We start from the raw sequence: 15,887 nt of genomic DNA, 5'->3' as shown, positions 1-15,887 counted from the left end.
TGTTTATATTTTTCTTCTCCTTAAGGACAAATAAACTGTCTTTATGGAACTTTCTTTCTTCTGTCTCGCGTAAACCCTTCTGGACTTTGGGGATTTTCTGTGTACTTACTGTCTTACTCTGATTTTTGCAGGATGTAAGATTACAAGGTACCTGCTCCAGTTTGCTGGCTCCAGAGCCAAAGGGGCTATCTAGGCCATTATCCTGAGAGGGTTGTCGCCTCAGTGCTCCAGCTGCCTCTCTGAACATGGCACATTTCTCCAGCAGACTGTCCCGCTTAGCGATTGGGATACCCAGGGGGTTCCTGTATAGGGTGGCATAGAAGATGGTTAGGCAATAAGGTGAATTAGAGCAAAAGAGAAAAAAAAAGGTTTATAATATGTGACAATTTTTGTGATTATGAAAAATGTGAACCCACAAGTTCTTGACAGGGGTGTTGAGGTCATGTGACCCACTATCATAGCGCTGGTCAGTGGAGGGCAGAGGAGCAGAGGGATCCTTCAGCCTCTGCTGCCAGCTCTCTTCTGCATTCAGCAGCATATCTGCTATGGGCTCTGACACCGCAATATCTAACGACATGAAATGAAATATGAGATAAATTACTATGAGATCTGAAATTCACAGAGGCATGTTTAATTCGATAGAGATAAAAATTTTAAAATGTCAGATTTGTACGCTCTAGTTCTATCATCTAAGGGGCTAAAGACACTGAGAGTGTAATGATGTTGTTCAAAAGACTCTAAGGGTCACAACACTCCACAGGTACACCTTTTTGTTCTCTTGCCAAGCTTAAACCTCCTTTAAAATTTGTGCGAATGAGTGTTCACTGGTGGAGAATACACACTGTGGATCAATGCAACCGTGCTTCAGATGAAGGAGTTAAGATCGTTTTTTGTAATGAGGTCTAAGAGGGCACGAGGGATTGGAATGGCTTGAAGCTGTCTTTTTATTTCTGTGTAGGCACTCATCTCTTGCTCTGACTTTCTTTCGTCATTTGGAGGGGTGTGGGGCTCTGGACTCTGAGTCTCAGTCTCTAAGGGCTTGTCTCACTTCTTTTCTAAGACTGCATGCTAGAAGGGGTATTGATTAAGACCCAAGTGAGGCAGTCAGAGTAGTGATTACACCATGGGAGTAAGTGGTAAGAGGCAGAAATGACATTTTATCCCACAATTTAGCGGTTAGGAGGTAAATCCAAAGCCCACATACAAAAAACATATCATCACTACAACACAATGGACAACTAAGATTTCTAAAGACGCTCGCAGGATAGTATCCCAGTGGTTCTTTTCTCTTCAACAACATTAGTAACATTGATCTGGTTCATTAGCCAGTAATGGCTTCAACTCTAAAATTACAGTGTTTTTTAGTGTAAGGCCTCAATCTCACAGGCCCAAAGGCCGGTTAGCAATCTCCTGACAAAAATTCTTATTCCCCAACCAGTTGGCAAGTGGTTGCTAATAGTTGCTGACTCTCACTGGGTGAAATCGGAAATATGGGTCCTACATCTAACACCTCATTGTTATTACTTGGTAACATGCTTGCATGGAAAAATTCACTATTTACTCTTCGAAATAGTGGGAGGCAAACCAGAAATGGAGAAAATCCATCTTCAAAGTTAAAGTTGAACCTCACAGCTATAACCAAAACATTTTAAAAAGTACAACTTTTACTTTGAAGGCGAATGTTGTCCATTTCCAGTTTGCACCCCTGGTGACTACTGGTGACTGAGTCAAACCGCTGTTCGATGGTCGCCAACAGGCCTGTGTGACTGAGGCTTAAACACTGACAGCGAGCTGTTTATCCAGCAGGGTGAGATTTGTATTCCAGGACACAACTTTAAGAGCAAACGTCAAAACATTCCTTCATAGGAAAGATCAGATGTAACATGACAACAAAATTCATCAGATTTTGGTGAGTTAGACGACCATAGCAAATGAGTCGCATCGTTTTCAAGCTCATCATCAAACCACTGCGTGACGCCTCTTCCCCTGTGGATGGAGAATTGTCACCCAGGAAATGTTCACTTCTATAGCAATGAACCAAATGTGCTCAACGGTTAATTGTCTCTGTTGATTCTATTATTACTGCAGCATGCTAACACCCAATTATTCTTTTAGTGCTGAAAAGACAAAAAACAAACAAACAAAAAAAAAACATGCTTCTGGTAATAATATGCTACCTTTATGTCCATTAACAAATGATTTCCGGTGGTATATAATTACTGCTACCAACCAAATTTAATCAGGACAAAAATGTGTTTGTGTTTAGCACAGGTTGGGTGTTATTTTGTTTTTGTGCATGCCTCTTTGTTTTCTATCATCACAGTGACTGTTAATGCTTTTGAATGGGCTGAGCTGAATAAGACAAAATTTATGCCCCTACTTCTTTTCGCATCATTACCTCCCACTCTCTCGAATGTGTTTGCCCATTCCCGCTGCCACGTCTGTGTGTGTTTCTAGGCACACGTGTATATTTGTGTGAAATGCGTTACCGTAGGGCTTGTCTTGGTTGCAGTTCAGCAGAGTTGGGTTCGCGCCATGCCTTAGGAGCTGGCTAACAATGCTTGTCTGTAAGAGATGGGACAAACACAACCATTTTTCATTAAACCTAGAAAAACATGTCATTGCAGATCTGTACATCCTCCTGTACAAGGTCACGGGAGATGAGGCGGTTATACCCACATTTATAGTTACCGTGAAGAGAAGAGTGGATATGCAAATGTAGTAGGGTTTACCGAGACACAGACTTAGAATTTCAAGCACCTCACAGATGTTACACACGGCATATGTCAAACATCACAAGTCTACACAAGTGTTGCCTCTGACCGAGGAGATCCTTTAATAATGAGCCCATCTCCCATTACATGTCACAGTGAGAGAACCTCATAGCTATCTACTATCATCTCTGCACAGAGCGACTGTCTCTTTCACCACCCCTCTTTGCTCCCGAAGTGTGATGCTTGATATGAATACCCCTTTTGGATTAGTATACAGCAGGTATTTTTAGTGGGACTCAAATTACTGGAAAGAAGGATTAAATTTTTCACTGCAACGTGGGAGAGATGCAATGAGTTTTAGGACAGCTCCATTTAACCCTAACATAACGAGCGCTGTTAAAAGAGAGCACTTTACATTTTTATGCAGCAATAACTGTAATAGTGTTCTAACTAAAGGATACCATCCAGCAAAACTACCAATAAACAGAAATTGTCCTTTAATGAGAACAAAATATTTAAATGTTCCAATGTTCCAATTCCAAAAAAACTTGGGATGCTGTGTAAAACGCAAATAAAAACAGAATGATTTATAAGACTCATAAACCCACAGATAGATAATAGAGCCTTAGAATAATATCACATGTTTAAAGTGAGAAAATGTAAAGCCGGATGGTTTCTCTCCTTTTTAATATGTTTTCCAAAACTAATTACAAATTTTTATTCACCTGATCAGGGAACAGTTTGCCCTTTGCCTCCATTTTAAATAAGCTTTGGCCCAGAGAAGACATCAGTGTTTCTGAATCACGTTCACATTTGGTTTCTTCTTCGCAATGATAGGGCTTTAACCTGCATTTGTGGATAGCACTTTGAACAGTGTTCACAGACTGTGTTTCTGAAGCCCTGAGATTTCCATTACAGAATCGTGCCTGTTTTTAATGCTGTGCAGTCTGAGGGCTGAAGATCACGGGCATCCAATACTGATTTACAGCCTTGTTCCTTGCACCCTGAGCTTTCTCCAAATCCTCGAAATCCTCTGATGATATTATGTACTGTAGATTATGAGATATTCATGAGACAATTATGAGTCTCTACAATTTTGCATTGAGGAACATTACTCTGAAATTGTTCCACAATTTGAAGACACGTTTTTTATTGATCTGTGAATGTCTTCACATTTTGCTCCTCTGTACATTTTGCACAGTGTTGAAACTTTTAGACCTCTGTGTCCTACTGTGTAAAGAAAAGAAAAGAAATCAATAACAAGGCCCTCCACAGATTTTACACATCAAGGTTAGTTTTGTAAGCTTATAAACGCAGTTGTGTTTTGTTTTCTGAAGGGCCGGAGGAGGTTTCCAAGTCTGGGGATTGTCCTGGGAACAACAATGTGGAAAGAGTCTGACAAATGACACAATCAAATTGCGATTTACCAAAGGTCAGGATATCTTGGTCTCTGGAGTGCTGATGTTTAGCATTTTATTCAATACTACTGCCCAACTTCATGGATCTCCAATACCAAATGTACCAACATACTTTTCTGTCACAGTTCACATTTCAGATTCTTTGAAGTACTGCATAGTAACAAGACATCATGAAAGTACATGGGGGAGTGACTCAGCACATTCTGTAGACTTGCTCTGACCCATGTCAACAGCTGTTCAGCAATGAGTTTACAGCGTCTCTACTGTACACAAACGCCGTCAGCGACACTCACACTCTATAAATACTGACAGCTCATCAGCAGCACCACGAGATCTGAACTCCTGAGTGGGTCAAAGATTAAAAGAGCACTACCAAATGGCTATCAGTACACGGGGGTTCAGCAGGGACAAGGCAAACTCAGTGGTGATGTAGATTCCCACAGACAGAGTAGCTTTGGGGAAAAGCCCAAACATCCCTTTAATATTTGTCACACATTGCAAAAACTGACATTAACATTAAAGTTCTTCACAAAAATGAACCTGTTATATAAAATCATGCTGCTGCTATATTTCCACAGCCTTCACGTGTAACTTCATTATAAAACTGAATAAATTAATCCAAATCCCTGCAGTGCTGCATTTTAATACCCTGTCACTTAGTTGCAAAATCCAACACAAAAGTATTTAAAATTTTCTCCCTCGAGAGAACACAAGTTGAAAAGCCCTGAGTCAAATCGGGGAAGCCAAGAGCCAGGGTCTAACTTATCACAAGACTGAGAGAGGTAAGCTTAATTAGCTACAGTAATAGGGTCATACATCTTCTTAAAGGGTCAGTCTAGTGTGAATACCACACTCCACATGGGATTTTTAGGTCTAATGCACTGGTCGGTGTTACAGTTTCCAGCGAGTTTTTACAAAGAAATTGTCTGCTTTGGACTCGTGTCAGAAGAACTTCTTACTAGTAGAACTAACAATTTACTTAGCTGGATACTTGCACACATTTGCAGCCATAAAGTCTTGTGCCAGCCACACTAACCAGTATAAGAAGAAGACAACAGAAGGTAAATGTTAAGAAGGCTCTGGGAGTAGTTTGTATGCAGGAAAGAAAGCACTGGCACCAGTAAAGAGCTGATGGCTAAGGGTATTAAGCACTGTGAGGGAAACCTAATCGATTTTCCAATCCTCCACACTGCCACTCTTAAGTCAAATATACTTACATATTACATAGAACACACAAACACTCAATCTCACAAACACACACAGTATGACTTTTGTAAAAACAAAGACATGGAGGGAGGTTAAAATTCAATTTGAAAAGAGAATTATGTGGAGTTATACATTTAAGCTTACTGAATAGCTATAATCTGATCATGAAGCAACTACAGAGAGGAATTCTGTAAGAGGGGAGAGAGAAAACTAAATCAGAAGATCCCTGTGAATGAAACTGGGAAAGGCTGAAAGGCACAGAGATAAAGAAAATAATTTTAAAACACACAGGAAAAAAACATAGCGTGAGAACAGATAAACCAAAGACAGAACGACTCAACGCACCAAATGAATAAATTCTCTTTGTCAGCAGCCAAGCACACAGCCCAAAATGTAATTAAATAACAAGTTGGGTCAGCAGGATCTGAATGTGATCAGTCTCCTCTCTTCAAAGCTGGAACCCTCCCAAACCAGCAGATCCTATTCCCTTCCTGTTCCACCACCTCATCTGGAAATCAATCTCCTCTCTTCAGAGAGAAGCCATTAAACTGCTAATCTAGAGTGCTGTATGCATTTGTTGTAACAAATTCATACACAGAGTCCTCCTGTGTGCCTGTTTCTGATCGACTGGCCGAAGAAGAACAGCTTATCAGAGCGTGTAAAAGGTAACGGGAGGCGCGCTTCTCTCTGGAATAATCTATCACAAATTTTTCCCATCTTTTCATTACTGAGTTTAAATTAGGGGACTATTTAATCAACGTCCATAACATGCTGGCTTTCTGTGCAGCTGTGGGTTACCTGTCCATATTTAGCAGCCAGGTGGAGAGGGGTCCAAAAGTTGTTGTCAGCAGGATGAGGATCTGCTCTGCTCTGCAGTAGCACAGACACCACTTCTCTGTAACCGCTCGCACATGCAATGTGGAGCTTCAGAGAGAGAGAGCAGCAAAGAGAAATTGTAGGTTGAAGTGCAACAGAAAGCTTTTACATCCTAACACATATGTGCTTTTACATACCAGAGTAATTCCTTCTTCATTGGGCTGATTGAGGCTTCCCCCTGAGGCTACAAGCTGTCTAACATCAGAGAGCATGGCGCTGGGTCTCTGAATCTTCATGGCATGCATGGATGACACATCCACACCTAAAAAAAACACCACCATAACTGAGAAACTTGTGTTACAGTAAGTCTTTAGTTGGCATGCTTAAAGGAATAGTTCCAAATAATCTGACTCATTATCTTGCAAAGAATTGAATGGGAATGTTGATAAAACTCATATTTCAGTGGATAACGCTGGAACCAGGAAATGGGTAACTCAGCATTGCATGAAGGTTGAAGCAGCTAACACAACAAAGGGGAAAAGCCTGCATCTCACCGACAAATACACTATCAGCTAGTTTCCCAGACATGGCCTTGCCCTAGACTAAGAGAAATATTCAATAAAGCTCTTGGCTGACAAAAGGTTTGAGTCTACAGCTAAGCTTAAACCATGTCTGGAAAGAGCCATTACTTGTTTTACTTATTCTGTGCAAAAATGTTAACATAAAAGAAACATTTTTGATGTAGTTTGATCCCAGACAATTTTTGACCTTTTAACTGCAGCAATAAATCAAAGCCAGATACATATTCTTTTAAACTTACTAGACTAAACTGCTTAAAACAAAGTGGTTTACTGACTTTTGCAGTCTAAAGGAATGAGCTACAACCAAGTGCCCACTGCTGCAGAGCTAAACTGTTTACCAGACTAAATCTGAGATTCACGTGTTGTTTTATAATAGCAGTTTTGAACAACATCATATAAGGAGAGATCAGGCCGTGCGCTCAACAATGAAAATTAAAATACCGACACTTGCTCCACACTGTGACCTCTGTAACCAGGCCATCAAAGACAAACAGAGGTTTACAAGAGCATCTGTCCCAAACAATGATAATCTATGTATCCTTTTAAAATTACATACACACTGCGCACCTTACTTTGGTTGCTGTAATAATGTAGATTGATTATCAATCAATCTATATTTCAGTGCGATAAGCTTGAGGGCACTAACTAATAGGACTTTTCCAAACAGCCGTGATTAAATCAGGTAATCAATAGGACTGTGTTTGCAAACAAATTAGAGCCTCTGGGTGTGGAGGCCTTTAAGACATACTGATAGTAAAAAAAATCCAGAGCTTGCCAGAAACTGTGGGAATCCAGTGGTGGATTAAACCGTCAGTGACTTAACGAGAACAGTGAGAATGAGCTAGACAATTTTTAAAGAAACCGATGGCATGGCGGAGTACAAAAAAAATCCTGATGCAGACACACACGGAAAGTCTGTCGTTCTCCTATAACCACGCAAACTTGATGGGGTGAGAGCGCATGCAGCCAGGTTGCTATAGCAACAGAGGCTGAGGGAGCCTGTGTGAGAAAAAGTATGTTTTATGGTGGCAAAACCAAATGCGATTGGGCGGTGTGGTGTGGTGTGGTGTGGTGGATGGGTGGTGGTGGGTTGGGTTGACGGGGGAGGGTCAGAGGTGCTGCAGGTTGGCGCGGGGGGCGGAGGGGATCACCACAGGGGCTGACAGACTCAGAGGCTGGATGTGCGCCCATGTGCAGGGTGGTCTGAGCTCGATGAGTGCGCTGTCTCCATTCACAAGCTTGCATTTGTCATGTTATTCAGCGTAGGCTCATGTGTGGCAAATGGCAGATGGGTGAGGGAAAACCCTCAATCATTGTCATCATCTGTTTCTATCCAGCTTTGTCAGCATGATTCCCGTTCTTCGTTCTCTGCATGTCTCTCGCATCTTTCCCTTCTTCTCCTTCTGCCCTCATGCGTCTCTGCCTATACCGCTGTGCCTCTATCTCTTTCATTTCCTACTCTGCTGTTAATCTTCACCTTTTTCTAAGAGACTAGTGCCCCATTCACGATATACAGCGGTTATGCCTGTGGGTGTGGCTCACCTTCATGCACAAGTACACACACAGAGCAACTCATGTTTAGCTGCAGGTATGACATAACATCCAAATACGTCCCAAGCAAAAGACAAATGTAGCCATTAGGATTTTTTTCTCTCTTTGAAAAAAGGACGTGATATAACGGAAGTGAGCCACTGGATTTGTTTGGTTAGAGTTAAAGTGAAATGTCAACGTTAACACACATTAAATACCAACTTTACCGTTTTCCTCCAAGTGTTTTCGGAGGATGTAGCTGGTCTCCGTCCCCTCAATGGCGTAGTCCAGAGGAATGTTTCCATTGATGTCCTGAAGCAAAACGTTCACTCCAGCCTTCCAAACGCAGGACAGAAAAAAGACAAGAAAAAGAATTAACGAGCAAACTCTGTTTAAGCATGTACCCTGGGCCATTCATCAGACTCGAAGTGATGATAAATTGGGAGTAATTATCGTGGCTTCCCAGAGGGATATACCTGAGCAGCGCCATGGAGATGCTAACAGACAATACACTGAATTAAAGGCTTTATTAAATCACTGCCTGGGGGGGGGCAGTAAAAAGTGGGTGCATTGGTTAACACTGCCTGGGATCACCCAGGTCAGTGTGTGTGTGTGACAAGATTAATATGTGTTCATTCAACAGGGATGCTGCCAGAGCATAAGATAACACAAGAGGCCTCCCTCTGGAACCTTTAATGACTGTCTGATGACAGTCGTCAACAATCAGTGTTCACTCTATGGTTTATTGTTTCTCTTGAAAGGAAATTCCCCTCCAAAAATGCACCTCTTAACCTGTAAACCACAAAGGTGTGCAAGCTGAGCAATATGTACTCTAGTTACAGTGATGCTGACAGGGCCTTCCCGCTGTCTTCCTTTTTTTTTTTAGTAATTGCCAGTTGTCAGCATCCAACCATAAAATGCTTCCTGCTGTTTGACTAAAACATAAAAAAGCAAGTCAATGTAGCTCTCATAGAAGGACAAGGTCTGACAATAGGGATGAGAGACTCTAACTGAGGGTCCTTGTTTAATATTTATAGTTAATAGATTTCTAACGACCTGTTTGGAGTGTGGCAAAGAGATTTATGGCCTAGTCCTCAGGCAGGCAGCGATGGAGGGCTGGGGAAAGAAAAGAAAACTAAAATGCAAAGAGGGAGCAAGCTGACAGAACTGCACGAAAGCTGTTAACCTTAGTGCTGAAAACCAATCAGCGAAATCATGAGAAAAAACAAACTTCGAAATAACCTTCATCTGTCCAGTTGTCTTACAATTAACAGAAGTATTTTATTAAAAGAAATAAATAAAATGAAAAGGGAACATTTCTGATTCACGGACATTGAATTCAGTTTTGACTGATCTGAAAATGTGTTACAGTGAGATCCACAGCTTCATTGTGCATCCATCTGTGCTATCCAGTGGGAGCTCTTTTTGCTCACTTATGAGGGTGAGCTAGGGGTTAACAAAGAGAATTAATTAACATTAACTATCAGCTGGTGCTTCATGACTATTCATGAAAAAAAAAAGCCTTATCACAATGTGAAACACAGCTTGAGAAGAGTAAGATATGAGATGATGACGAGTAAGTCAGAGTGGGAGTGCGCATTAAGGGGGCACAATTATCCCCCCTCTGCCAAACACACCGCAACTACACAAACACACACTCCACCCTCACTCCCTCAAACACTTATGGTGCTTTGCACCCAGTGGTAATCTGCAAAATGTCCTAATAAACCTGAAAGGAGTTCTCATGGTGCCTCTGTTAGCATGCATGGGTGTATTACACAGTGGTAAGAGAAGAAGTGTGCTAATCCAGACGTTTACCATCAAGATTCAGTAACGGTAAATAGATGTGCGGCAGAATGAAGTTATTACCTGACAGACAGATACATTATGTCCTCTCTAAACATCCACACCTATACACCTGTACAAAAAGCATCCAGAAAAAAACATTTAAACATATAGAAATTGTTAATAGAATAGAATAGAATAGAATAGAATAGAACAGAATAGCCCTTTACTGTCACTGTACATGTACAACAAAATTGTGGAAATATGTTGCTGCTCATTCTGACAAAGTTAAAACTGCACAAGCAGGACATAATCCTGCACCTGATACTGTTATAAGACAGGGCTTTTCATCCTAGAGTGAAACAGTCACAAGAAGGAAATCAGCAGAGAAATTCACTGTGAAAAAAAAAATGAATGTAAAAATGCTGGTTAAGCTGTACAAGTTCTAACAATAACAACCAACTGTCATTTAGGAATTAAAAAAGGTATTATGGCACACAGATCTCAGCCAACAGACACAGATTATGAAGCAGGAACACTAGGCACCACCAATCCAGTGACATAAATCACACATGATAATTGCCGACAGATATAAATGGGTTTGTGTTGTCTGGCAGTCAAGCGTAGTGCAAAGGGGTTATAAAGTTGAGTTGTGAGCCCCACAAAGGCCAGCACCATTATGATGGATCCACCAAAGACATCCCAGAGATGGAAATCTGTTAATACCATACTCCCTGTGGTTCATAATGGCAGTTGTTAAAGACAGTGACTGCTAAAAATCAATAACAACTAGTAAATGTGTGCTGAAAGCTGTCCCTGGGGTAGTTACTGCTGAGCTGGACACCTTCGGTGTGAAAAGCTAACCAGCACTGACAGCTCGCATACAATGAGGCATCAGTCCAACGTATGTCTGACAGACCAGTAAGCTTCTGTCTTAATCAATACAGCTGTCTACAGCTGTTCTTCTGACAATTTATGTAACCTAGACACAAAAATGCTACTTTAACTCAAATCAATCGCACTCGGATCACAGCCATAGCCCTAACCAGAGCTCTGAACAGCAGTGCAATCCACTCTGTACACGTAGCCCCATTTAGACCTTCAACCTACTCTTCTGTTCCCATGTTTTACTTTTGTGACAATTTTGCTTGCTTTTACAAAAAGTGCAGATATTGATAGAAGGAAAATAAGGAATCATGATTCCATAAAGATTTTAAGTATTGTGCAGCTCAGAAAATCTTTTCTTTCTGCTGAAAAACAAAAATTAATATATAAAAAAAATACATTTGTTAAAAGTATAGCTTGAAAGAAAAAGCGAGGGGGATGAAAATCTAACCGATGAATGCAAATGTGAATGTCCCAAAATAAAGAGTACGTAATACATTTCCTGCTAATATTACGAGCAGTTTTCTGGGACCTAGCTCATAATGCGCTATACGACTAAGCAACAGTTGCCTGATGAACAAGTGTCATGTTTGGGGGTTGCACTGCATTATTAGCAGAGAGGCAGAGAGAGTGATTTCAACTGATGTCAAGTGAAGTTCAGTGCAGCCAGAGGCTTGCTGTTAAACGTCTGACTTCAAAGGACTCTGAGTTCACAAGTTCTAAATTCATTATTTACAAGCATGGAAAGTGGGTTAATTCACCGACTGTACCCGTGCTGGATTTTGAGCCGTAAGATAGGAAATTACATTTTGCAAGAGAACTTGTTTCCAGTCGATCACATGATTCCATTCCTCTACTAACACAAGACTGAAAGCTAGCATTTCACAGAAAATGAGAAAATAAAAGGAAAAAAACAGAAGTGGTCTTGTTTCAAAAGGTAGAAACTTTGACAGGAACCAAAACGGATTGGAGCCTCCAAACTAAAGACAAGAGGAACTATCTGACTTTCACAGAAATTCCAACATTTCCAGTGACACTGGGGGTGTGTTAGTGTATGTTGCATGTCTGTGAAGGCACCAATCATGCTAAACAATATAAACAAGTATCTGAGCTGCAAATGCTGCCATCTCGACGACACCTGTATCAGGACAGGCCTGTCTGAACGTACACCTTCATAGTTAAAGAGCCTGGGTTCTAAAATGACCTGCCTGCAGTCCACTCCTGTTACTTGCTGAAAACATTTGGTTGGGATGGAACAAAAAGTGCAAAAAATAAGCCTCTAAACTGCTGAGCAACTTAAATATGAATTGTAGCCTCTGTCCTATTTACAATTAAATAAACCTTTTTAAAGATCTGCAAATATTTGAATCTTTATTCCCATTTTACAAATTTTGGGAAATATAGCTGTAGCATTTTTCACATTCCACTCCGAACTGCGAGTTAATCCTACTAGGGTGTCAATAACAAACATTTACCAGAACTGGAGTGTCAATGGTTTCTGGAAGGGGTTTGGAAATGGGCTGGGAATGACAGAGCTTAGAAATGGCTCGCTCTGCTGCTGTTTGGAGGGAGGAGATAAGAGAATTAACATTACTGCCAATCCGGATGCAGAAAAGCAATTCACTCATATTTCTAATCATTCCCTCCATCCCTCTACTTTTCCACATGACAAGCTTGGTAACATCTCTGTCAGCAAAAAAAGCGCTCTGTTGCTCTGAGAAGGAACTGGAAATCAAGGACAGGGAAGCAGAGGACAAAAGAGATGATGGAGTGGAGACAATAGATTAGTATATACTAGCAACAATATTCCTTCTTGTGCCAATCAAAGATAAGGGTGCCAGTCAAGCTCCTCGAGCGAGGCCATTGTTAAATAAAGCCGTTACATTCACAGGGAAGAGCTCGCAATTAGAGCTCTGACGAGGGAACAGCTTGACAACAGAGCAGAAAGACTGGGAATTGGCAGAGTCTGCGGTGAAGGAGTTGGGTGTCAAAATGAATAAACGGAAGAAAAGGGATATTGGATCTCTATCGGAAATACTGTTGGACTGAAGCTATTTTTGCCATGGTAGACAGAAAGAGCTTGGGTTTCCTTTCAGAAATCATACTCCCTTGCTGTTCATAGCAGAAAAAAGAAACTCGAGTGTTTGTCTTACTATGAAGTGAAACATTCACCCCAAGGAAATTTGCACCATTTTGAAAACTCAAATGCTTGTAAGTGTTTTCTTCCTTTCACCCAAATGTTGTCACAAGCATGCGCAGGGACACGCTCACAGAAAGCACAAGCAGAGCCAAATACAGTACTGTTTAAAAGTCTTGAGCTACCCCTCATTTCTTTTTTTGGTTCCAAAGACTAAGGCTTTCTTGTCCTGTGTTAAAGTGGTCCTGAGCATTTCTCCAGGTTTTCTGAAGGTCTTTAAAGGTTTTTCTTTAGACATCGGCTGCTTTTTCAGTCATTTTCAGTCCAGTCCTTGTACCATTTTCAGAGGAATGTTTTTTTTCTGGCTTATTACGCCACTTAACACTACTAAAACAAATAAATAAAAAAGCAACCTAACTCAAGGGATGAACCAATTTTGTGTCTACACATAACAGACAGCTTACCAAAGAACTCATTTTAAATGTTATCTTTACATACTTTATTACTAGAAGCCTGTTGCAAAAACACATTATTTATTTCTGTTTCTTTAAATGAATTTACAAAAAATTTCAAATATACCAAAATTTGACAAGCATAAAATAGTATTTTTTAGCCAGTGATAAATTAAAAAATCAGAGGACAAGTTGAGGACAAAATAGGTTGCAGGTCTAAAAACCAGTCTGCAGCAGATGAACAGTGTCTGAATGCACTTAAGAATTCCAGAAAAGACTTAACAAAGAAATTGAGATATGCATCCTGAAATTTACAAGAACGAAATACACATAACACCAAATAATAATGTTCAAGCTAGTTAAAATCGCACAAAGTCAATGTTTGTTTAATTTACTGTGATTCCTTGTGTCTTAATATTTCAATACCCATTTCCCATTTTCCTAGCAAAATATAAAGAAATGAGGGACAGCTCAAGTCTTTACTGTACTCTGTGTTGGTAAGCTATAAAAAGTTCTCATAGTTTTTAATTTCTTACAAATGTTCTTCCTTTTTCTTCCCTCTCCCTCTGTTCTCTTCCAGCAGAGCAGAGTTATGCATCAATATGGCCCAATTTATGAGGAACTAGTTCTTTCCTGATAGCGAACAGGAAAAGTACAGGACCAATCTCTGTCTCTCTCTCTCTCTCATGGTATTGCCCATCATGAAAGCACATGAAAACACTAGTCACTGCATTAAAGTGCATTTGAGATACATACAGGACACCCTCCCTAAACAAACTAGGCGCCCCACATGCTTGTAGGGATATTAAATGCACACAAATACACAAACACTATTAATTATCTGTATTCTTTTTTTGGGAATACTTCAAACATACACATTCCTGCCAGGAAAATCTCTTCCCTTTCCCACAGACAGGAAACACCAATCACTCAGGACCCAATCAGCAGAACCAGAATCCACTGGATTCTATACAGTTCTACACCACATGCAACCCTCTCTGGGTCTAATCAAAACCAGCGCAGCAAACTCAGCCCACTCAGTGACTGGGCTTCATGTGCATGCCCTCCCTTGCAGCTGGCACTGCTCTCATTATGGACCTAATCAGTACAACCAGGGCTCTTGTCAAGACATTCTCCACAGAATAGGCTCTCTCTTTGATATGATGCAAATGCCGAATTCCAAATATCCTAATTTTCGGAGATTCAACTGGATTTGTGAAAGAATAAAAAGCTCTGTTTCAGATCCTCAGCCACACAAAACCCTTCATCAATGGAAGATGCTCCACTTGGACAGAAAATTCTTGATGACTAATGTGAGCCAGTAGTTCAAAGCTACTTCTAAATGAAGCGTGAGTACCAACCAGGTCCAAAACACTAATCTAATTTGTAGCCGACACACTTGGAATTGCAAAGATCAACCAGAAAATTACAACTACAGCCAAAAAGCGTGTCCTTGCATATCTCTGTATGTTTTTTTTCCTTCCAATATACTGCATGGTCATGTTTGAATGTGTGTTTCTCACCACCAGCAGCAGCAGCACCATATCTGCATGGTCACACACACAGGCTACATGTAGGGCTGTCCACAGGTCTTCATCCTGCAGGTTGACGCTCAAGCCTCGTTCAATCAGAAGCTCTGCCGCAAACACATTGTCATGGCGGGCACACTGCAGAATGAAAAAAGAAGGAAATTACAATATTGTTAGATTTATAAGAACCACAGGAGTGCAAAATTAGATTTTGCCACTGTCATGGAGGAATGTATAGCATTTTGCAAAAATAAAGGCATGGAGAACGGTTATAAGTATAAACATGTTACATTTATAGGAGTGACAGTATCATTCTGTGAGGACACATAACAATGTCCTGATTTTTTAAATCGGTGCATTAGGAATGCAGGAAAAATTCCAGGGAATGAATGTGAGTGTAAATAATGCCACTTCCTGTTAGGGACATATCTTACCAAGTGCAGCAAGGATCCCCCAGAGGAAATGGGAGTGTTGGGGTCAACACCTTCTTTCAGGAGGCGCAACACTGCAACACACCAAACATCCATATGTTAGCACCCGCTGTTTGCGAGGACAGGCAGCGTGCTTAAGGCAAGCACAGTAGACACATACACGAACACAGGCACTCACTATCAAAACCGATGTGTGTCGAGTGAGTGTCCTCTGATTGTCCTTGTTACGTCAGTGCGGATCAGTGTTAAGATGTGCGTGCATGTTTGGTAACCCCTGTTTTCTGACCTGCTGCTGGGAAAACAGTGAGCCACGCAACCCAATAACACACTGACACAGATCTACTGAAGGAAACCATAAACCATTACAAACAAGCTGACACAGTCAGACATAAACAGATAAGCA

At 40.8% G+C, this 15,887-nt stretch overlaps 1 protein-coding gene across 7 annotated transcripts in view; it reads right to left on the bottom strand.

Moving 5' to 3' along the window:
* The window catches only part of myo16 (myosin XVI), a 100,398-nt gene that overhangs the window by 50,603 nt on the left and 33,908 nt on the right, over positions 1-15,887 (bottom strand). For all 7 annotated transcript variants that reach the window (XR_002058787.2, XM_019353363.2, XM_019353362.2 and 4 more), the window contains exons 3-10: positions 15,488-15,558; positions 15,048-15,191; positions 8,493-8,601; positions 6,352-6,476; positions 6,137-6,262; positions 2,490-2,565; positions 417-567; positions 152-302 (exon numbers count right to left, since the gene is read on the bottom strand). Coding sequence is in view for 6 of the 7 variants with exons in the window: in XM_019353363.2 (XP_019208908.1) it covers positions 152-302; positions 417-567; positions 2,490-2,565; positions 6,137-6,262; positions 6,352-6,476; positions 8,493-8,601; positions 15,048-15,191; positions 15,488-15,558 (953 nt within the window). In the remaining variant the exon portion in view is untranslated. The remainder of the gene's footprint in view (positions 1-151; positions 303-416; positions 568-2,489; positions 2,566-6,136; positions 6,263-6,351; positions 6,477-8,492; positions 8,602-15,047; positions 15,192-15,487; positions 15,559-15,887) is intronic.

The sequence above is a fragment of the Oreochromis niloticus genome, linkage group LG16, assembly GCF_001858045.2.
Source record: "Oreochromis niloticus isolate F11D_XX linkage group LG16, O_niloticus_UMD_NMBU, whole genome shotgun sequence".
NCBI classification, from domain to species: Eukaryota; Metazoa; Chordata; class Actinopteri; order Cichliformes; family Cichlidae; genus Oreochromis; species Oreochromis niloticus.
Note: the sequence above shows the minus strand (reverse complement) of the source record. Positions and strands in the feature narration are given on the sequence as shown.